The sequence below is a fragment of the Hypanus sabinus genome, chromosome 25, assembly GCF_030144855.1.
Source record: "Hypanus sabinus isolate sHypSab1 chromosome 25, sHypSab1.hap1, whole genome shotgun sequence".
NCBI lineage: Eukaryota > Metazoa > Chordata > Chondrichthyes > Myliobatiformes > Dasyatidae > Hypanus > Hypanus sabinus.
The window spans coordinates 22886177-22909532 of record NC_082730.1 but is presented as its reverse complement, the minus strand read 5'-3'; the positions used below and the strand labels follow the sequence as shown (position 1 = coordinate 22909532).

General features: G+C 41.1%; 1 protein-coding gene across 6 annotated transcripts in view; it reads left to right on the top strand.

Moving 5' to 3' along the window:
• Positions 1-228: 228 nt before the first annotated feature.
• Positions 229-23356, top strand: part of LOC132381096 (suppressor of tumorigenicity 7 protein homolog) — a 133677-nt gene continuing 110549 nt past the window's right edge. Inside the window, exon 1 of one of the 6 annotated variants that reach the window (XM_059950301.1) lies at positions 229-698. In XM_059950301.1, the coding sequence (XP_059806284.1) occupies positions 545-698 (154 nt within the window). In that variant the 5' untranslated portion in view covers positions 229-544. Of the gene's footprint in view, positions 699-21442; positions 21654-23356 lie in introns of those variants that run through there. The other 5 variants (XM_059950300.1, XM_059950299.1, XM_059950298.1 and 2 more) reach the window with 5 other exon arrangements.

The window sequence follows — 23356 nt, the reverse complement described above, 5'->3', positions numbered from 1 at the left end:
ATACAGTTTCTATCAATAAGCACGTTTCATCTGTTCTTTCTAGAATACTAAACTATATTGTGAGATTGCTAAGAACCGATAAGGGAGATTCAATGTTAATATTCTCATCCTCAAGAAAACACTTCCCAAATGACGTGTCACGGCAAGAATCCAAGATCCGAAGGGTGCTTCCATCAGCTCGGGCATAAAACTTATATTCTCGGAGAAGTCAAGACAGTCGAAATAGAGTGAAATTAATTCAGCTTTAGCAGCTGGAACTAGCACAGGAGGAGGAGTCAGGAGGAAGTTGCTCAAGTGGTGCCGCGTTTAGATCAGGTATCACTTTGCAATCCTGAGTCTGAATTTCCTAACTGCAATTCACCCCTTTAAAACTTTAAATACCAGAAAGACCTAAAAGACGCTTTGTGTTTGAAAGTACGTGATCAGGACATTTGTCAAGGCATAATGTTCACACGCACCCTTTGGGACAGCGTGGAACTTCACAGCTGCCTGTTGGGGAGGACTCCTCCTGCATCCCACAATCCTTCAGGCCGATCGGATAAATATGGCGGAGGGGGGTTCGGCTGGATTCGTTGAGCGACTGAAGCGATGCGTCAGTTGGTCTTGGACCTATTTGTGGGCACTCTGGTTTGTTTTGGTGTTTGGCCTCCTCTACATCCTGCGGGCACCGCTCAAGCTGCACGAGAACCTCAGCGCAGGTAAGCGGCTGGACACATCCCCACTCCTGTCCCGTCCTCCCCGCCGTGGGTCACATAGCCAGAACCATCCGGCACCGGCACCCCTGTCTGCCCGCCTGTTGCGTCGGGGACCGGTCTCCGTGAGGAACCAGGTGTCATCCCCAATCGAGCGGCTGGCAGCCCATGATGCGCCCATTGTCTCACCCACCCCGGAAACCAATGCAAGTTTTGCCACGCAGTGTTACTGGGACCCCGGGCCGGGCAGGGGCAGGGGCACGGACTGTCACTGGGACCCCGGGCCGGGCAGGGGCACGGACTGTCACTGGGACCCCGGGCCGGGCAGGGGCAGGGGCACGGACTGTCACTGGGACCCCGGGCCGGGCAGGGGCAGGGGCACGGACTGTCACTGGGACCCCGGGCGGGGCAGGGGCAGGGGCACGGACTGTCACTGGGACCCCAGGCCGGGCAGGGGCACGAACTGTCACTGGGACTCCGGGCCGGGCAGGGGCAGGGGCACGGACTGTCACTGGGACCCAGGGCCGGGCAGGGGCAGGGGCACGGACTGTCACTGGGACTCCGGGCCGGGCAGGGGCACGAACTGTCACTGGGACCCCGGGCCAGGCAGGGGCAGGGGCACGGACTGTCACTGGGACCCCGGGCCGGGCAGGGGTAGGGGCACGGACTGTCTCTGGGACCCCAGGCCGGGCAGGGACAGGGGCACGGACATAGACTGTCACTGGGACGCCGGGCCGGGTAGGGGCACGGACATAGACTGTCACTGGGACCCCGGGCCGGGCAGGGGCACGCACTGTCACTGGGATCCTGGCTGGCACTAGTACACATGGCTACTGATTCCTCAGTCAGTGAGCATTCAGTAGTACACATTGTCACAGAGATATGGTATACAATGACACGCACTCTGGGATAAGGGCAGGCACTGGCATATGCTATCACTGAGATATGGGAACACATTAGCACATTCTCTGTGATCTGAGTGAGTACTGACACACTGTTGCTGGGATTGGATGGGTATTGGCACATGCTGATAAAAACTCATGAAAGCACTGTCCCTTGCTATCAAAAAGATCTAGGCAGCCACGGGCTAATACTGTTCTGTGCATGCACAGGCACTTGCTTTCATAGGGACTGTGTGCACGCTACCACTGTAATCTGGATGCATGTTGCCATAGGGATCTGAGCAGGCATTGGCAATATGCTGCCATTAGCATTTGTTCTCTCCAGGATCTCAGTAACCACTAGCACTTGCTGTCATTGGATTAAAAGCTGACATGGTGCACAGGTACAATATAATGTAGACATCTGTGGTGCACAGGGTCATTTTAATATTGAAACAGCATACACTAACTTAAACACACTGGCCCACTTAATGACAGAGAATTGAGAATGACTTACTCACCTATGGCTATGTGCTCTGAGATGGGTAAAGACACCAAAGTGGGTCTGCAGTGTTTGTCACAGGGTTTGTTGATGCATCGGGCAAGTGGAAAGTTTGGGTGGTGGTGAGGACCATCTTTGTTTATGTACGGGTTTTTTGTGCATTACCAACAAATGCATTTGGATTCTCAGAGAACCTATGATTCATCCAGCTACTACTTCATCCAGCTGTTCATTCCACAAACCCATCCATGTGCTTACCCAGGTTTGATAGTACAGTCATGTGTCCTTCTTGGGAACTTGACTCCGTCTCTGTCGATCTTTTGTTCCATCTGGCTTCCAGCTCCATTTTTTAGGCCGCCAGTTTGGACTCACTGAGCCACCCCTCCTTCCTTATCTTTTCTTTCACCTACCAGCTTTTCACTTAATCCTCCATCCCCCACCCACTTATTTTCCTCCTCACTTGGCTTCACCTATAACCTGTCAGCTAGTACTCCCCTTTACCCTCCCTGCTCCTCACCTTCTTATTCTGCCTTCTTCCTTTTCAGTCCTGATGAAAGGTCTCTGCATGAAACATGGACTATGTATTCCTCTCAGTTAATGCTCCCTGACCTGCTGAGCTCCTCCAGCATTTGATGTGTTATGTTATCGGGTCTTCTTTAAATCTTCCCCTGCTCACTTTAAACCTACCTCCAACCCTTCCCAAATGCTTCTCCTTTGTTTCGAGAAGGCATGAGCCAGGGATTCCCACAAGTCAGTTTGGATGTTACAAATTTTCAAGAAGGCTTTTAGAACATCCTTGAATTGTTTTCCATGGTCATCTAGTAATCTATTTCCAGCCTCATTGCAGTTTGATTGTTAGTATGCAAGTGACATAGAATGGACACTGGGACCAGTTGAGTGTAATTGCAGCATCATTGTTGGGGTTGTTGGCCCCCAACTTCCTTATCCTGCCAATGGGTTTTGTTGAGGTAATGTTATTGATAACTCTCCTCTTCAATGAGGTGCCTCCAGTAGTCTTAAAGCATTAGGAGGGCAGGGATCACGGCAGCTTGATCGCTGATAAGCTTTAGGCTAGGTTCAAGGTAATCATTTTGAAACACATTTTCCTTTGCAAGGCTATGGGACGCATTGGAAGGACTGATGATTTTCATTGTGGCATGGCTCCCAAGGTTTAGAAGCTGATCTTGTCATCGACTTTATTGTTGGAGGATGATGGCAGGTTGGCAGTAGGAATTTTGTGGATTTTAATAGGAAGGCAGTTCCTCTCAAATGCTTCAGTAAAGAAGTGAATGTTAATTTGGTATTTGGCCTCTAAGCGTGAACGTAGTGCAGTGTATTGACTTTAGTTGTGGCAGTCTTGGCTCGTATATGGAGGAAGAATAGGTTGAAGCCTACCATTTGTCCTGTAGATTAGTTCCATCCTAGCAGGAAGCTTGTTGGAGTTGAGCTGTATAATTGTGAGAAAGACTGAGAAATAATGATACTAACTTGTAGAGCACTTTCATACAGATGATGTTTTTCGAAGTGCTTTACAATGGGATTAAGTGCAAAAATGAAAATAAAAGGCAAAAAATTGTTATTAAAAGCAAGGTTAAATAAATAGGTTTTGAGCTGGTGTTTAAGTGTCGACTGAGTCTGCATTCCTTATAGTTTTAGGTATTGAGTTCCATAGTTTTGGAGTGTAGTTCAAAAAAATGCTGGCCTCTCAATTATATTTTGAGGAAGACTGTTTAAATTTAAGAGACTGGCAGAGGAAGACCTGAGAACTTGAGCAGGATTATAAAACAAAAGTGATTCTGTGATGTACTTCTGTCCCAGACAATAGAGAGCTTTAAAAATAAGTAACAGAACTTTAAGGTCAATTCTAAAAGAATTGGGATATTGATGCAGTCTTGATCAACACTAACCTACACTGTTTGAGTCTACTGTGGACCTGTTGGTGAAGAACACACCACATCTTGAAGCAGATGTAAAGTGGAAACAAATTTATGTGGACTGCCAATTTGTGAAGAATTGTTGAAATCAAAAGTTTTAATGAGCCACATGTAGTGATTGATACTGGCCCTGCATTTTTGTTGGAGTTCAAATTCATTGTGTCGTCTCAGCAAACTTCAGAGAGCAGAGAGTCGCTGTTCTGCCATGAGGACAGATGATTGAAGAAGATCCTCATAATAACTTTCTCTGTCATGAGCCACATAGAGAGCCTTCTGCAATTGCCATGATTATGTTTGCCTCTTTTCTTGAAGACAGTCAAGATGATGCCCTTCTAAGATATGAAGATGTTGTGAATTTGTGACTTTAATTTGTTTCTGTCAAACTTTAGAACGTCAGCAGTGTAACTACTTGATTCTTAGTTGGCCTGTAGCCTTAATGAATTCTGATCATGTGTCAGAGATGCTGTACAGGATATTTGCTTTGGAATAAAGGGCATTTATTCAAAGATGAGGTGTTTTTCAACTGTTGCTTTCAGCATATGCTGACTGCCTCTCTGTCCTTCATGCACTCACTTTCATTCTCTTCTTTCATGTAAGTGGCTCCCCAGGTGTATGAATCATTATTGCTCTTAGCAGCAATGAAGCATCCACATGTGCTATGGATATAAAGAAGTTGCTGGACCTCCAGTGTACTTTCCACCCATCATCTGTTCTTTGGGCCATGGGTTTTCTGTTGGAACTATAGAGCTGTTACTTTCCTCTTGAGACATAGTGAAGTTTCCAATCCAAGAATACTATGTGGCAATCAGCTAGTTTAAGATTAATTAACCTTTGAATCTCCTACTCATTCTCATGTAGCCAGTCTGACACATGAATAAAGACAGGCACTCATACACTGAAACTACTAAGACACTAGCTGACTGCCAGAAGAAAATGGGCTGGCAGTTCCACATGTCACTGGAAGATGGGAAGATACTGGTGAACATTGTCAATGGGATGTAGTCAGGCATTGGCGTGCATTGTCATAGAAACACCTGTATGCTATCACTAGAATATAAGTAGTCACTGGCCCACACTTACATAGATTAAAGCTTACTGGAGTATGAGGGGCTGCTGTACACACTGCTTCTAAAAATACAGCTAGGAAACTGGGTGCACTGTCACTGGATCATGGATAGGCACTGGCTTGCAATATCACTGGAATAAAGGCAGATTGAGATACATTGTCATTAGGCAGACTGCATACTTATCGGAAAATGGATGTGTACAGGCGGTAACAGCTGCTGCTCTGACTTAAAATACCTCCATCTGTATTTTATCTCAATGACCTGTAGTATTTAGTTAGAGCTTTATTGTCATTGCTGAGGATGGCAACATTGTAGTGCCACTCCATGCAGTGCAGAGCTGGCAATTCAATTACTAAAAATGCAATGACTAAGTTTAAAATAATATCTGAATTATTTAAAATGACTGAATTAAAAACAAACATCTCTAAAATTAAAAGCAGCCGTAGCTGCCCCATTCAAGTATTGCCCATGCCTTCAAATACAATTCCTAAATGTAATTTTGCATCAAGAATTGAACCTGGGATTTAAAAAAAAAAGCTCTGAAATATAAGTAGCTCATGCCCATGTATTGCACTTGGATTGTCCATAGTGCCTATGGACTATGGGGAATGGGGGGAGGGTTTTGTTCAGCTGCATGACTGCCCTGGGGAACAAAGGTGTTTTTTGTAGAAACATAGAAAACCTATAGCACAACACAGTCCCTTCGGCCCAAAGTTGTGCTGAACATGTCCCTACCTTAGAAATTACTAGGCTTACCTATAGCCCTATATTTTTCAGTGTGGATATCCATGCAGAGGGGTTTCTGTTTCTCCTGCCGGATGGTAGAAGATTGATCAGGTGACTACCGGGGTGGGATGAGTCCATCACAAAGTTGTGAGCCTGTCATAGACAGTGTGAGTTATAGGTGGTTTCCATATCTGCTAAAACTCCTAAGGTGGTATAGGTGCTGCTGAGCTTTCCCTACTATCATGCGGGTGTTGGTGGTCCAAGGGAGCTCCTCTGTGATGTTCACTCCCAAGAACTTAAAGCTGGAGACTTTTTCCACTGCTTCACCATTTGAGTAGTGGATCTTGTTCATGCTACCTTGATTTATTGAAGTCCATAATTTCTTTGTTTTTTTTTTGCTGTTTAATGAAAGGTTATGGTTATTGCACCATTCTTAAAGTTTCTGCATCTCCTCTCATGATGCTGTTTCAATGTTGTTTGGAATTAATCCAATCACTGTGGTGTTGTCTGCAAATTTGGTAGAGTTGGTGGCGTAGGCACAGTCATGGGTGAAAAGAGTGTAAAGGAGTGGTGTTCAGGGTTAAGGAAGTTAACATGTACTTGCCTATTCTGACTGTCTAGATGCAATTGGTAAGAAAGTCCAGAATCCAGTTGCAAATTGATGTATTGAGTCCCAGATTGTGTTGCTAATGGTCAGATTTTGGGGAGTATGGCATTTAAGGCAGAACTGTAGTCAATAAAAAGCAAACTCCAGAGGATGTTTGAAAAGTGTTGGATGTTAAAGTTTTTGATCTCAGCAATTCTTCCCTTTTGCTTGGATACCGAGGATGTGGGTGAAGTCCTTTAATGAATACTTTACTTACTGAGGAGAAGGATATGGAGGGTAGAGAGATCAGTGCTGAGCATATTGATATGCTAGGGCATTTCGAGATAAAAGGGGAGATAGTGTTGGGTCTCTTAAAGAGCATTAAGGTGGATAAATTCCCAAGGCTTATTGGGATATATTCCAGGTTATTAGGAGAGGCAAGGGATGAGATTGCTGGGGCCTTGGCCAATATGTTTGTGTTCTGTCTAGCCACAGGTGAAGCCCTGGTAGACTGGTGAGTAACTAATTTTGTTCATTATTCAAAAACAGAACCAGGTATACTCTTGGAAACCATAGACCAATGAGTCTCATGTCAACGGTAGAGAAGTTACTGGAGAGTATTCTGAGGAATGGGATTCATGAGCACTTGGAAAACCATGGCTTTGCTAGTGGGAACCAGCATGGCTTTGTGTGGGGCAATTTGTGTATTACTAACGTGATTGAATGAGGATGATTGATGAAAGTAGAGCTGTGAATGTTGTCTGCCTGGATTTTAGTAAGGTGTTTGACAAGGTTCTTTATGGGAGGCACATCCAGAAGATTAAGCTGCATGGGATCCAAGGTGAATTGGCCATTTGGATTAAGAATTGGCTTGCCTGCAGAAGACAGAGGGTAATGGTCAAAGAGACTTATTCTAACTGCAGGTCTGTGATTAGTGATGTTCCAAAGGGATCAGTACTGGGAACTCTGCTGTTTGTGATGTATATAAACTTCACCAGGCTGTGAAACTACTGAACACTCTGCCACCATACAGGTCTCGTCATCTACAAAGTGCGTTATAGTTTTTCTTTTTAACTTGTGTCGTAAATGCACTCTAGGCTGTATGTTAATCTTCTGGAATATCTTTTATTATCTTTGTTAATTATTTGTGGTAATATTTCTTTGTGTTGTGAGTGAGTTGTATATACTGTGCTGTGCACCTTGGTCCAGAGCAACATTGTTTCATTTGGCTATATACATGAATACATTGACTGTAAACTAGAACTTGAAATTGACCTGGAGGAAAATGTAGATGGATGAGTCAGTAAGTTTGCAGATGATGCAAAGATTGGTGGTGTTGTGGATAGTATCAAAGACTAGCAAACAATACAGTGGGATATTGATCAGTTGTAGACATCCTGGCTGATGAAAAAGTGAGTAATGCTGTCTTGGGTTTTAATTATTTATTTCTTCTTGTGAGCAGAAACTTGCCATACAATGATACTAGTTTGTATCCATAACAATAGAATGTTACAAGCAGATTCTGAATCACTAAAGCAAGTCAAGCAATTATAGTAGAACATATGGACATGGACAAAAACTGGTTAAAGACCAACTTAGAATAAATAACAAATGACTCATCTGTATTAATGGACTAAATGGTATCTTCCCATGTTGTATAATTCTATGAAATGGCATCAACAATGTACAAATACAAAGCTCATGGTGATGTATTAAAATGTCCCAGTTTTGCATAAATGCCATCAAACTGTTTTTGAAATCCATAATGCAAGACGCTATGTTACATTTTCCTACATGATATATATTATGTAGGAAAATATTTCGGAGCTTTGAGACCAGGTAGCTGAAAGCAGGGCCACTGCTGATAGAAAAATTTAAAGTAGGAATTTGACAGAAGCCAGAATTGGGCAATTGCAGACACCATAGAGGATTGTCAAGTAAATCTGATTATTATTTAGATGTTTATTTCTGATAGGATATTAAAATCAAAAATATTAGCAATTCGTGATTCAGTAATGTTAAATTAAGAAAGTGTTTATTTTCTTGTATTGAATGACAAGATAGGACCAAATGGCCTTTGGACCTCAGGTTCCAATTGAATCAAGGGGAGCCAAATCACACAGCAGTCACTGCTGGGGGTGGTGATGGTGTTTGGGAGGAATGATGTGGAATGGCCAAGGTGTGGTAGGAATGGGGGTACCAGTGTGGAAGGGAACAGAAGAGTGGGGGATTATTGTTTGGAGCAGGTAGGTGTGAGGTTAGGGAGAGGGGAAGAGAGCAGTGGGGGTGGACTTGAGTGTGGGGATTGAGTGATGGAAAAAGCATTTAGAATGCAGTGGGAAGAGAGGGATATAGGATGGCTGGGAGGTGAGTTGTATTTCTTGTATTTTTGAGAATTTGATTGAAAACCTCTAACATATTTGGGTAACTTAAAGGAATATTATGGAAATTCCTGTTTTTGTTGGCTCTATACATCTACTTCCAGGCTTTTAGTCGGAATCATTATAGATTCAAGCTTTGTAAGTTCTTTTTGCCTTTTCAGCATTGGGTTTTCAGACTCCTACTATGTTACCATCCTCTAATACTGAAATATCCAAATATCCACTATACTAAGTTGTGAAGTAATTTTCCTCTAATTCTATTATTTGACTTGCCTCTGGTTATCAAATAATATCCAAGTAAAATGGGTACCTTGTCTAGCCATGTTGCACACAATTAAACCTACCTTCATTCTTTCCTAGTAACTATAATTCTCCAGCCCTTGCAATATAGCAGTGGTATTACTGTTGTTCTATCATGTTTTGTCTGTGTTTATCTTCCAAAATGTCTCAGTTGGTAATGATAGGTATTCCATATTCACTTTGTTCCATTTATCTTTAGAGATCTGCCAACGTGTGTTCCAAAATAACATTATTTTTACAACACACACAAAATGCAGTTCTGGAGAGGGGTCTTGGCCCAAAACATCAGCTGTGTACTCTTACCATAGATGCTGCCTGACCCGCTGAGTTCGTCCAGCGTTTTGTGCATGTTGCTTTGAACTTCCAGCATCTGCAGACTTTTTCGTGTTTCTAACATTATTCTTAGATGCTCTTTAGCATCCTGCCATTTATTGTGCATTTCTTGGACACATCTGCCCTCCCCATATACATTAGATGAAAATTCTCCCTTGAATTTATTACCTTGTCCTCTTGTAAACAGCATGGAAATTCCCCCTCCCCCACCCATTAGCCTCATTGCTAGTTTTGCAAGCTCTAATCATAGCCCCCAACCAAAGTGTATATTAATGAAAAGTAACCTTAGTTAAGGAGCAAGTATTGTCCTAAAAACTATCAGTACCAGGCCTTGTAGGAAATGTCCATATACAAACTGGGTGATAGAAATGTGGATAGTTGATTATAAGTTGGAGTTTTTTGTATTAATCCTGGTATTAAAGCAACAAAGAATTATACAAGGGGTTAGGTTGCGGTCAGCCTTATTGGTGGAACAACACTGCTCTTGTGAATTTTAATTACTTTCTGACAATTTTTGTAGTTGACTATTTCTTTGACTTGATTATCTTGTATCCCTTGGCACGTAGGATATTCAAAAATCCTGAAGCTGGTTTTCGACCTGAAATGTCTACCATCCTTTTAGCTCCACGGATGCTGCTTGACCCATTAAGGTCCTCCACAGCTTGTTTCTTGTTCTGAAATATTCATAAGATGCATGCATGATTCATTCAGTTTCATGCACACTTGCTTCTTCTCTGGCAAGGTATCTTAATTGCTCTTTAATATTTAATTATCTGACCAGCTTCATGAAATATTTCTCAGAAGACATTATAACACACTGGAGCTGAAATAATCGTAATATATAATTGTTTTATACACACAGTGGATTCTCGGTAATTGGGCCATCGGTTAGTTAACACGGCTGCTTATTTGGGACAACTTAAAGAACAAAAACGAATTGAGAAAGTAGCTGGGATTCCCTTTGTTTATGTGGGACACTGTGCTGCTTAATTAAGGCAGGAGGCTGTTGCCAAACAGTTTCTAACTAGCATCAGTCACTTGTGTGGCCATTAGACACAAGACCATTCTTTAAATGAACAGTTTTTAAATAGCATTAGTTGCTATAGAAATTGATTAAGACCACATTATAAAATTTGGTTATGCCTATATTTGAGTTCCAGTGAATTCAGTTTCGCGCAAACCTCTTGCTACAAGCAGTAGAGAAATGTTTCACAGACAAAGGAACAACACAAGTATTGATTCTGGATTCTCCATATTGCACAGAATTTCATTTAACTGGTCTTGATTTTGTTGTGGTCATTATTTAAACCAGCCTTTTTCAACCTTTTTGCCCTAGAGGACCCGTGAAATATTTTTCAGGTCTCAGGGAAACCCTTTGTAGTATATATTTAAAAAAAAATAATATCTACAGCTCATGGTACATCAGCATGATCGATAAGTTGTAGATATAATAATCCAAAAATAATTCTCAATGCTGTTTTGAGTAGAGACTGAATTTTTAGCCAACCTTTCTTGGGGGGGGGGGGGGGTGGGGATGGAGAACAGGCAGTTAAACTTATCTTTCCTTACTTGAAATTAATCTTCCCTTCCCTTTTATAAATTTTAAAAACTCACAAGGCAAACATAATAAATTTCTGGCTTTAGCCAAAATGGGATTTAATTTTTCTAACGCAAACATGAGGAAATCTGCAGATGCTGGAAATTCAAGCAACACACAGCATTTTGTGTGTGTTGCTTTAATCTTTCTAAAGTTAGGCTCATTAGATTTAATTTAAATAAAGGTTGTAAATTTATTTTGATTAATGCTATTTATCGCATGAAAATTTATTGACAATGTTTAATAGTAAAGTTACTAAAAACTGTAAGCCAAAGCAATATGAATGAAAATATAGCTTAAGACACAACTTTGTACAAGACTTTGAAAAGACATTTTCTTACAAATTCACATGATCACATGTATAGGCCTAGCATGTGAAACAGGTGCTTGTTTTTGCTGCACAGATATCAATTCTGTGTCAAACTTGAGATAAGCACACATGGAATTCATCTTCAACCTTGCTCTTGATGCTTGTAGAAGTTGAAAGTTGCTACAAAATGTTCATTGCTTTCTTATGAATGGCAAGATACTCTTTCACAGAAATTCAGAACTTGTTCAGCGGCAGGTCAGAAAATCTTGAGTGCACAATCAGACTACATCTCACTAAGTTCTCTCTAAGTCAATTTCTCGGACTGAGCAGAAGATTCAGAGAAAGGGTCCCTCACCCAGTCGTACACTTGTGCTGAAAGAGAGGAAAAATAATGTTCGATTGTGTTTTGCAGTTCTTCTAGGTGGTTTTCAATAAGACTCGAGACTTTTTGATCCGTTCTCACTCGCAAGCCCAAGCAGCAGTGGAAACCTTTCTAGATTTCCTTTTTCAACCTGATTTATTTTCCCCCCAAATATTCAGTTTCCTTTAAAATCCAAGAATTTTGTCACTTGAAGTCAAAACATTTTCTCCAGGGCCTTGCAGAGACTTGTTCAACTGGTTTATATGATGAAAAATGTTTGCTAAGTAAAGTAGTTTCTGCAGTCATTCTTCGTCTTCAAAGCACTCAGCAAAATCTGGCCTACAATTTTCTTGAACATACCCCTGCAATTTACCTTTCAGCTCAGACATCCTGTTGAGAACTCTTCCTTTGTTAGGCCATTGGATTTCTATGTGTAGCAGTAGATTGGGTCTCTTTGTCCAGGTTTACAGTTTTTTTTAAAAAAACACTCTCGAGTGAACTGGTCTTTGTTTATTAAAGATAAACATTTTCATTGCATCATCCAGAACTTCTTTCATTTAATCTCCAAGGGTTTTTGACATCAGCACCAATCTGTGAAGAAAGCAGTGTGTTGTGACACCGTCAGGATTTTTTTTTTAGCAAGAGAAATGAAACCTCTCATGGCACCAACCATTGATGGGGCACTATCAGTACAGCTGCCAACACAGTTCTTCCAAGACAGACCTTTTGTTTCCAGATATGAAGACAAAACATTAAATATATCTTGGTCTTTACTTGTTTCATGCAGCTCTTTACAACAGAAAAAGTTTTCTTGAATTTCACCATTATCTACAAATGTTACAAGAAGACATTTATTGGTGAAATATGTTGACTCATCAACCTGGATAGAGAAGCTGTTCAGTTGTTCAGTTTATCGAACAAAACCTCTTCAGCATCATATGATATGTCATCAATATGTTGACTTGCATACTGTTTGAGACTGGCCGCCTTTTCGCATGAGCAAAAACCATGCAATATCCTATTCTCGAGCTGCTGTATGCAGATGACTGTACTCTTCTCATGTACACGGAGGACACACTACAGGCTGCAGTCACAGTTCGCCAAGGCAACAAGGGCTTTCAGGTAACAGTCAGTCTGAAGAAAACAATGGTCCTCCATCAAAATGCGCTCCCATGGTGTTTACAGCCTACCTTGGATCACCATTGATGACCACCCTCTCACCGTGGTTGAGCAGTTCCCCTACCTGGACAGCATCTCCAACAACTCCATGCTAGTAAAAGATGTTGACAATCGACTTGCTAAAGCTAGCAGTGCCCTCGGGCATCTCCAGAAACGTGGAAGAACCACCAGCTGCATCTGTCCACAAAAATCCAGGTGTACAGGGCTTCTGTCATCACAGCACTGCTTTAAGGCTCAAAAGCCTGGTTCTTGTACCGCAAACAAATCCGGTTGCTTGTGCGCTTCCATCAACACTGCTTTCACTCTATCATAGGTATCAGCTGGCAGAGTCGTGTCTCCAACAATGAGGTGCTGGAGAAGGCTCAGCTTCCAAGCATTGAAGCCACCTTGCTGCTCAGGCAGCTCCGCTGGCCAGGCCACCTGTCTCACGTGGACAACTCCAGGTTAACAAAAGCAGTACTCTATGGAGAACTCTCTCGGGGCAAGAGAGATTGTGATGCCCTGCATAGGAAGTACAGAGACCAACATAAGCAGCAGCTTTCTTAGGCAAATGACACAAAGGAAGATGGTTGTGGTGGTTGGAGGTCAATCATCTCATCCTCAGGACATCACTGCAGGACTTCCTCAGTGAAGTGTCTTAGGACCAACCATCTTCAGTTGCTTCATCAGTGACCCTCCTTCCATCATAAGGTCAGAAGTGTGAATGTTTGCAGATGACTGCATAATGTTCTGCATCATTCATGTCTCCTCAGATTGTGAAGCAGTTCATACCCAAATGCAGCAGGACCTAAACAATATCCAGGCCTGAGCTGACAAGTGGCAAGTAACATTCCAGCCACGCAAGTGCCAGGCAATGATCATCTCCAACAAGAGATGCTCTAACCATTGTTTCTTATCAACCAGTGGCATCACCATCACTGAGCCCCCTACTATCAACATCCTGGGGGTTACTATTTACAGAAAACTGTACTGGTCTAGCCATATAAACACTGTGGCTACCAGAACAGGTCAAAGGCTAGGAAGCCTGCAGTGTGCAACTCACCTCCTGACTCCTCAAAGCCTGTTCGCCATCTACAAGGCTCGGGTCTGGAGTGTAATGGAATACTTGCCACTTGCCTGGATGAGTGCAGCTCCATGACTGCTCAAAAAGTTTGACACCATCCAGTACAAGGCAGCCCATTTGATTGGTACCCCTTCTATGAGCATCTTTTCCCTCCACCATTGACAAATAGTGGCAGTAGTGTGTACTATCTACAAGATGTACTGCAAAAACACATCAAAGTTCCTAAGGCAGCACCATCCAAACCCATGACCACTACCATCTAGTGGAATGAGAAGAGCAGATACCTGGGAACACCACCACTTGGAAAACCCCCTCTAAGTCACTCACCATCCTGACTTGAAAACATATTGCTATTCCTTCATTATTGCTGGGTTGAAATCATGGAATTCCTAATTTTCCTCCTGCCCCCCTCTCAACAGCACTGTGGGTGGTCCTACTGCTCAGGGAGTGCTGCAGTTCGAGAAGGCAAGCTCATCCCACCTTCTCGAGGGCAACTAGGTATGGGCAATAAATGCTGACTTAGTTGTGATGTCCATATCAGGTAAAATTAATAAATTTTTAAAATATTGAGGTCAATGAGTGGCAACAGCTGGCTCGTGACAGACACTGCTGGAAAACACTGATCCATGGCAGATAAGCAATAAACCAATTTACAGTTTACTATTCTGTATGCAGATTTTTGACATTAGTAAATCCATTGACAGTGCTCGGGAAAGCCAAGCTTTCCTGGAATCATTTGAAATGCTAAGGCTAGTTACAAATGTACTTAGTAGTCACTTTATTAGTTACACCTGTTTCTTGATGCAAATATTTAATCAGCCAATCGTGTGGTAGTAACTCAGTGCATAAAAGCATGCAGACATGCTCAGGAAATCAGTTGTTGTTCAGAGCAGACAACAGAATGGACAAGTACTGTGACTGAAGTGATTTTGACTGTTGAATGATTTTGGTGCTGGATGGTGTGATTTGAGTATATCAAAAACTGCTGATCTCCTGGGATTTGCACACTCAGCAGTCTGTAGAGCTTACAGAGAATGGTGCGACAAACTAAAAGACACTTAGTGCAGCTCTGTGGTGGAAAATGCCTTGTAAATCAGAGATGTCAGTGGAGAATGGTCAGACTGCTTCATGCTGACAGGAATGTGACAGTAACTCAAATAACCACCTGTTACTGCAGTGATGTGCAAAAGAGCATCTCTGAACGAATAACATGTTGAACCTTGAAGTGGATGTATTACAGCAGCAGAAAACCATGAGTGTACATTCAGAGGCCACTTTATTAGTACAGGTATATGAGGTACCTAATGAAGTGGCCACTGAAAAAGGTAATTGTATTCAGAAAGGATAATATATTTTTAATCATTTTTTTGGATGTTAACACTATCTTCCATAATTGCTTTTGTAAAAAAAAGCATAGCAATGTACTACAGTGTATGGGTGTGTTACTTGAAGGTAGAGATCACTGAGATGTTGAATAGGTACATGTAGTCAGAATAGGTCATTTTGAAGTTAACTCTCTACTAATGAGATCACATTTGAAAAATTAAAAAATCTATATTCTCTCAATCATGAAACCATCCTGATTCTCCCATTGTAATGTGAATTACTGGACTCTCTGACGGTGGTGTCTGAAAAGAGGATGCTGTCCAAGTTGCATGCCATCATAGACAATGACTCCCATCCACTCCATAATATACTGGTTAGGCACAGGAGTACATTCAGCCAGAACTCATTCCACAGAGATGCAACACTGAGCATCATAGGAAGTCATTCCTACCTGTGGCCATCAAACTTTACAGCTCCTCCCTCGGAGTGTCAGTCACCCTGAGCCGATAGGCTGGTCCTGGACTTATTTCCACTTGGCACGATTAACTTATTACTTAATTATTTATGGTTTTATATTGCTATATTTATTCATTATTCTTGGTTTGTGCGGCTGTAACGAAACCCGATTTCCCTCGGGATCAATAAAGTATGTCTGTCTGTTCATAGGCTTAAATCCTTCTACATGCCTTTATTATTTCCAGCCCATGTTATTCCTGGCCAATTTTTGGCCTTTCAACTCGGCTGATTTTTGAATCCATTCAAAACTTTGATTTTCCTATTTAAGAAGACAATGGATCACCATCTTCTCAGGAAGCTCAAGAAATGGCAATTAATAGTGTCCCTGGAATAATTTTTAAAAATGTCAATTTTTAAGATTCCTACAGTGTCTCATACTAAAACCTTATCCAGTTCTGCTTTTTTTTCCTTCCTTCACCATGCTCTTTCAGACTTTTGCTTGCCATATTATCTAGTAACTTATGATGTCAAATTTAGTTTGTTGATGTGTTTGTGGAGCTCTTCTGGGCATTTTTATCATGCTGAAGGCACTAAGATTCTTGTCTTTCAAGCATCTCCTTTATCTCCCTGGCTTTCTTTTTATTGTATATATTTTTGTGGCCTTCTGTACTTTGTCCTTTCTCAACTTTGTATGTTTATTTCGCAGGGAAGTGGAACCAGGGTGATTGTGCAGAGGATGGGGCAGTTGGTAAACAAGACAAACAGAAAAAGTGAGATCTTTTGAGGTTTGTGTGGAGGAAGCTCTGTTTTAAAGTGCCTATACTTGGGAAAAGAAACAGTTTGAATTTTTTGACCAAATACAAAATTCTACTTGATAACCAAGAAAAGTAACTTAGAGTGGTTCCCAGATGGGAATAACTTGGACTCTGGCTATTTTGAAAATAAAACTGGTATGCAGTGTTCAGTTTTGTGCAGCAAAGGGAGCATATCTATGAAGGAAAATAAATGGAGTATGCTAATATAATTTCTAGGACTATCTGTTGAGTATTGTGATTTGTTAATATAATTGCTAAGTTAATGGAAATGATAGACATTAGGAATCGTTGCAATAATAAAGCTTTGAAAAGCAATATTAAAAGGTGGGTGGGATGGTGTTGAAGTGGCCTTATCAGATTATGGAGGCAGACTGTATAAGATTCCTTTTGAGCCTGACAAAACACCAATATGCCATTATGGTGCATGGATGAAGATATAGGTCCATTTTCTGTTGTAAGAAATGTTAAAGATTCAATGACACTATTTGTGAGGAAAACATCAAAGAATCTTTCCATTTTCCTGGCTACCAAAATAATTAAAGGTCATCCATCTGATTTGTGTTTATGAGACCTCGTGGACAAATTGTAGCTGTGTTTGCACATGCCAGCTATAAACTTACTTCACGTAGTTGGCAGTGAGTCAAATTCTTGTGTTTAAAACAAGATGGGTGCAATGTAAATGCAGATAACTCCAGTTTTGATATAGATCAATTGAATAGAGGCTAAAAGTGGGCAAGATTTCTCTGATCTGTTTTCATTAGCTACTTATGTTCACAAGTTTGTTTACCAATGAAAGGTCATCTAGCAAAGTAAGTAAATACCGAGTACAATGTGGTAGTTGGTCAATAAATAAACCTTGGGTATCAGAAAATACTGAAAACATGGCCAGGTAGCAACTGTGGATAGAGAAACAATGTTTTGGGTCAAAGACCCTTCATTGGAAATGAGAAAGAAAAATCAAGGTAGTTGTGGATGAGGCTGGCATGGATGGCTAGGACAAAGGGGAATATTAGTGATTAAGTTGGCTGCGATTGTTATGGGATAAGGAGAAGTCAACAGTTAAAGATGGCTGTTACAGAATGATAATGCAGAAAAAGGGATGTAGACTGTTGCAAAATGCCCAGCAGGTCAGACTGTGCTGTTACACAAAGAAAAATGGAGTTAATATCCCATAAAGATGGATGATGTACAATGGAAATGGCTAGTTTGAGAGAGAAAGTGAGTTATCTGAAATTTTGTAATATAAAACGGAGTCCGGGAGGCTGCAACACACACAAATGGAGGATGGAGTTCTATTTCTCAAGCGTGCACTAAGTCTTGTAACAGTCCCAATTGATACTAATAGACTTTGGAGCACATGCTGGAGAGCACAGAACATCAGCACCAATGGATATAGAAATATAGGGTGCATTTAGAAAGAGCAGCAAGATAGCACTCTCAGAATATCAGGAGAAGGAAACAGAATGAAAAATTTCTGGCAACTTTTGGTATAGATGTTTGAAAGACTGTGTCTTGCAATATTAAATATTAGAGTTAGGGACTGACTAAAGGTTATTCTTTGAGATATTATTGAAGGCTAGAAGTGATGGTCAAGGTAAAGAGAATAGACAGAACTTCAGAGAACAATGGTGGAAGCTTGTAATGAAAGCAGAGGCACCCATGATGATCCATTTTATACCCTAGAGGGATATCTTAAAATTGTAAGAACTTAGATAATGTTCAGGGAGAAGAAGTGTAAATTGTGATTAGTGAATCTTGATGTCGACCAAATCTCAGTCTGGACTCAAGCGGGTATAATTTGAATGGGGCACTGGTCAATTGATATCAAATAGTAAGCAATGTACAAACATAAATTCACTAACAGAAGTTTGATAGACATAAATCTGGGCAATGTTTTGTACAGGGAAGTAGAAGGATCTTGCTGATGAACTGACTGTTAGATTTGCTGTTCACTTGTACGGAGGAAGGGCATTAAGTTTACACACTATTGATGAGGATGATGATGAGCAATGGTAATGTGAAGTCCAGCCTGAAGACTTTGTCATGTTGTGTTCAACATTGGCACACATAAATTTTATGTCCCATTCCTAGATTTGTTTCAACATGATATTAGACTTTTGTATCCCTCAGTCAAATCATGATTAATGCTAACAACTATAAACACATCACACAAGCATCTGTATAACTGCATGTTGGTTTAATCCTGGGGTTAGCAATTTAGACCATCATAGATGTTCTACTTGCTTGCATTCCATTTTAAAAATAAATTCTTATTTATTTTAATTTTATACTTGATCATGGAATGAATGTGGGTAGATTTTTGTGATGGAGGGGTAATGTTAACAATTTCAAATTGTGGATAATCATAATCGTCTGAACCCTTAGTGCCTAGGTGGCACATGGGGCCTCCATGAAGGTCTTCCAGTGAACAATAAGGAATTTTTAAAAATTTCCAATATGCCACAAGGAATGATGAGTGCCAAGAATATTGCATATTTAAAAAAATATATTTGGAGCAGATCAGGTTGCAGGACTCCTAGACTTGAGAGTACAATGGAGAGTCAGCTTGATTCAGTAGATGGTCTGACTGATAACCCAGCATGTATACATTTGTGGGTTCCATGATCAGCTCTACATGTGAAATTAACAGTCACCACTAATTCTAAATTTAGTTAACTTTGATATTGCTTCAAGTAAAGCAGCCACTGCTGAGGAACCATTGATGTGTCGAATTACAGGGTTTGAATACATTTAAAATTCAAGTAGATTGTACTTTGTGGGTCTAACTAAAAATTGCTGGTTCTTGGTAATTTGTTGTATGTTATCTTCTAGAACATAATCAGTATCTATGTCACAGTAACCAAAATCTGAGTGTCAGATCATGCATTAACTAATTGGTGTGCTTTTTGCTGTCAGCTGTCTGTCATGAAATCAACAGCTGCAAAAGAAGATAACTTTAGAAAATGTTTCTAGCTGTTTATCTACACGATAATTTTAAATTAAGTAAAGAAAATGAGATTGGTTCATTTCCCTCAAATTTTGTTTTCTTCTTCCTTTTATAATGATAATGCTATTGGTAAAAGACTTATCAAATGTTGCCTGCCTGTGTGGGTATTCTTTGTGTATGAACAGAGACAGATATGGGCTGACTATTCCTATTCAGGGGTGGCATCTCAGCCTGTGGTATGTTCCATCAGGAAAGATTCACATGTATTTTCATAGTGATTATTAGCAGTGCTTTGCTTTTTCATAGGAAGGGCCAAAGTTACAATTCTAATTTCCTACGAGAGCCACTCATGAGAAACGTGCTTTATTTTAAGTACATAACCAGATACTGACATTTTAAAGATATGCCATAGTTCTTGCTGTTCACCTCCAGTGCTCCTCTATAGTTCTCCAATCATGCACCTAGCAATGTCATATTCTGGTCTGTACAATATCTGACTTCGGCTCACTTGTGCAGGACACCTGGGCTTTGAGCTGGTTATGGACCTGGATCTGGTCTGGGGCACCGTAAGTGTAGATTGAACCTGAAGGTCCCTGGGTCTCTCATCCTAATGTATCTTTTTACTGCATCTGAGATGTATAATCATTGTCAAATTCTGGTATTGATTGTGCTCTGAGGCCCAGTGCCAAGTGGATCTCAAGAGCAGCAAGGATGGCAAATGCAGGCTTTCTTAATGAAGTCTGTGGGATACATGTTGTAATTCAGGAATGCATACTGATTTTAGAATCTTTGCTGATAAATTCAAAGATTTAGTCTAGGTGCCAGCAGTACTGTCAAAACCACAATTTGGTGTTCCCAGATTTAAAAAAAAACTAGGAGAAATAGAAATTTATCAGAACCATATCTCAGATGAGAGACTTCACTTACTTTCAGAGACGGGCTGTTTGTAGATTGGAGAATATGGCAGGGACATTTAATTATTTTTTTTAAATTATAGGATTTGTTCCAGTTGATCACTCTGTCAAGCAATTGTGTAACATGGAAAAAGGCCCTTTGTTTCAACTGCTCCATGCTGACCAGGACACCCCTCTAAGTTAGCCCTATTTTTCTGGATTTTGCTCATATCCCTTGAAGCCTTTCCTCTCAATTTATTTGTCCAAGTGTATTTTAAGTATTTTTAATGTACCTGTCTGAACAACTTTATTTGGCAGCAGATTCCATACATGACCATCTTCTGGGTGGAAAAAGTTGCCCTTTGGGTCCCTATAAAACCTCTCCCTGCTCGCCATAAACCATGTCCTCTAGTTCTGGATTCCACAAATCTGGGAAAAAAAACTGAGTGCCACCTTATCGATACCACTCATGATTTTATACCCCTCTATTACATCACCCTTTATTCTCCGATGCCCCAGAGTACAATGTCCTAGTCTGCTCAACTTCTCTTCATAACTCGGTCTCTTACATCCCAGTAACATTCTCCTAAATCTATTATTGCTATAATAGGGTGGTCAAACTTGAATACAGTATTAAAAATGAGACCTCATCAGCATTCTGTGCGGGTTCTTAAATGAGGGAATTTGACCAGTTGAGCATTTGTCTGGCTACTCTAGGGCATCTCCAAGTATGACTCGTATCTTGGAATCCTAGTATTTGACAGGGTGTCTTTAATCAGCATTAGCAATTCTAATGGACAGTCTGCTATTCGTGTGATTCAAGTAGTAAATGTGGCTCCAGCGTCCTTTCCTCCCACTTGAGCGTTTTAATGTCATGGGCTTGTCTACACAACACTGTTTCCCTTTTTATATCAGATAATACTTCGCTATACGTGTCACTGCCTTGGCTTGCTTTGTCAGACACTCCTCTCTCTCTCTCTGTCAGCGAGGTTAGACGGAGTCTCTGAACTTTTGGCTCTGCCTCTTGAAAAGTGGGATGGCAAAGAAGTCATTTCTCTCCCTCCCTCTCTCGCAGTCTTTGTCCAATCTCGCTCGGTTTTCTTAAATTGCTATTCAGAAGTGTGACGCCAGAGTCCTATGCCTGCGTGAAAGATCTGGAGGCTTCTGTGGCACAGAAAGAAGGTGTCTCGCATAAAGGCGATTTTTTTCCCCCTTCTCTCCCCTCGGCTGTAGCTTCCGGCCGGATGGTTTTTGAAAAGTGAAAGACGTCCCTGATCCAGACATGTTCAACGCTGATTCTTCCTGTAGGTATTGGCCGTCGAATACGGAGCCTTTCCTTTACATTCGTTTAATGCAGTTTTATTTTATTGTGAGCAATCTCAGCGACTGAAGGCATATATTAAATAAACGAGTTGTGTAATTTTTATTTTACACAGTGGCGTCTATTTCAAAATGGGCTCATTTTGAGCTGACCGAGATAGAACCAGGAAAATGTGCAAGCCATGTGCTTATCTCTTGTACAGCTCCGACAGAGTGTTTTAGACTCGAGCCGTCCCTATCCATGGCCGAATAGCTTCCATTTTGTGGCACACCGTTTAGGTTTATTGAAATTTAAACCGGGTTTGGCAGTTATGTGGTTAAACGCTGGTCTCGTAGTTGCCGATCTTTGTTCCCTCCCTTCGGAAGCTTGGCAGAAACGAATGGAAATAATGCAGGGTGTCTGCTGCAGTGTGGCAGAAAGGATTTCTATAAAAGGAGTAAGGTCACTTATTGGACTGCTTCTTGAAGGGAAAAAGAATGGCGAGATCAGAAGGGGGGAAAAGTGCAAAATTTACAAGAGTATCATTTAGTATTTAGTATCATTTATTACTTTTTTTTACTTCTGTTATTTCCTTACATTAATGACTAGTGTAAAAGTACTTGATTGGCTTTAAACCTGAAAATAAAAAAAAACTGCTGTGCTAAAAAAAAGATCGTATACCCTGCGGATTAGAAGAGCATGGTTACAAATTTAAGTTTGTTCTGTTTAGATAGGGAAACATTGCATGGTGATCTGATCACCACCTTGAAAATGATCAACTCCAGGGTGTTTTTTTTGTTATCTTTGTGTTGTATCTTGAAATTTTATCCCACATTGACATGTACATTGAAGAAGGTAGAGAAGTGAACATGATGTATATGGATTTTAGTAAGGTGACAAGGTTTCTCATGGTAGGTTCATTCTGAAAGTCTGGAGGCTTGAGATCCAGGGAGACTTGGCTGCGTGGATTCAGAATTGGCTCACCCACAGAAGGCAGAGGGTGATAGTAGATGGAGCATTTTCTACCTGGAGGTCGGTGACAAATGGATGTGTTCTGTGATTTTTATAAATGACTAGGATGCTGAAATGGATGAGTGGGTTAGTAAGTTTGCAGATGAAACAAAGAATGGTGGCATTGTGGATAGTTTAGATGGTGGTTGTAGGTTACAACAGGACATTGACAGAATTTAGAGCTGGGCTGAGAAGTGGCAGATGGAATTTAGTCCAGAAAAGCATGAGGTGATACACTTTGGAAGGTCAAACTTGAAGGCAGACTTAATGGCAGGATTCTTCGTAGTGTGGAGGGATGTATGGATGAGGTCAACGTCTATAGATCCCTCAAAAGTTGTCACGTAAATTAATAGAGTGCTTAAGAAGGCTTAAAGGTGTGTTGGCCTTCATTAGTCAGGGATCGAGCTCATGACCATGAGGTAATGTTGCAGGTCTATAAAACCCTAGTGAGACTACATTTGGAATATTGTGTTCAGTTCTGGTTGCCTCATCGTAGCAAGGATGTGGAAGCTTCATGGAGGGTGCAGTGGAGATTGACCAGGATGCTTCCTGTATTAGAGATAATGTCTTGTGAAGAAAGGTTGACCAAGAAAGGATGTTTCTCTTTGGAGAGAAGGACGAGGGGTGACTTAGGTGTAGAATGTGATGAGGCATTGATAGAGTAGACAGTCAGTGTCTTTTTCTCAGGGTGGAAAT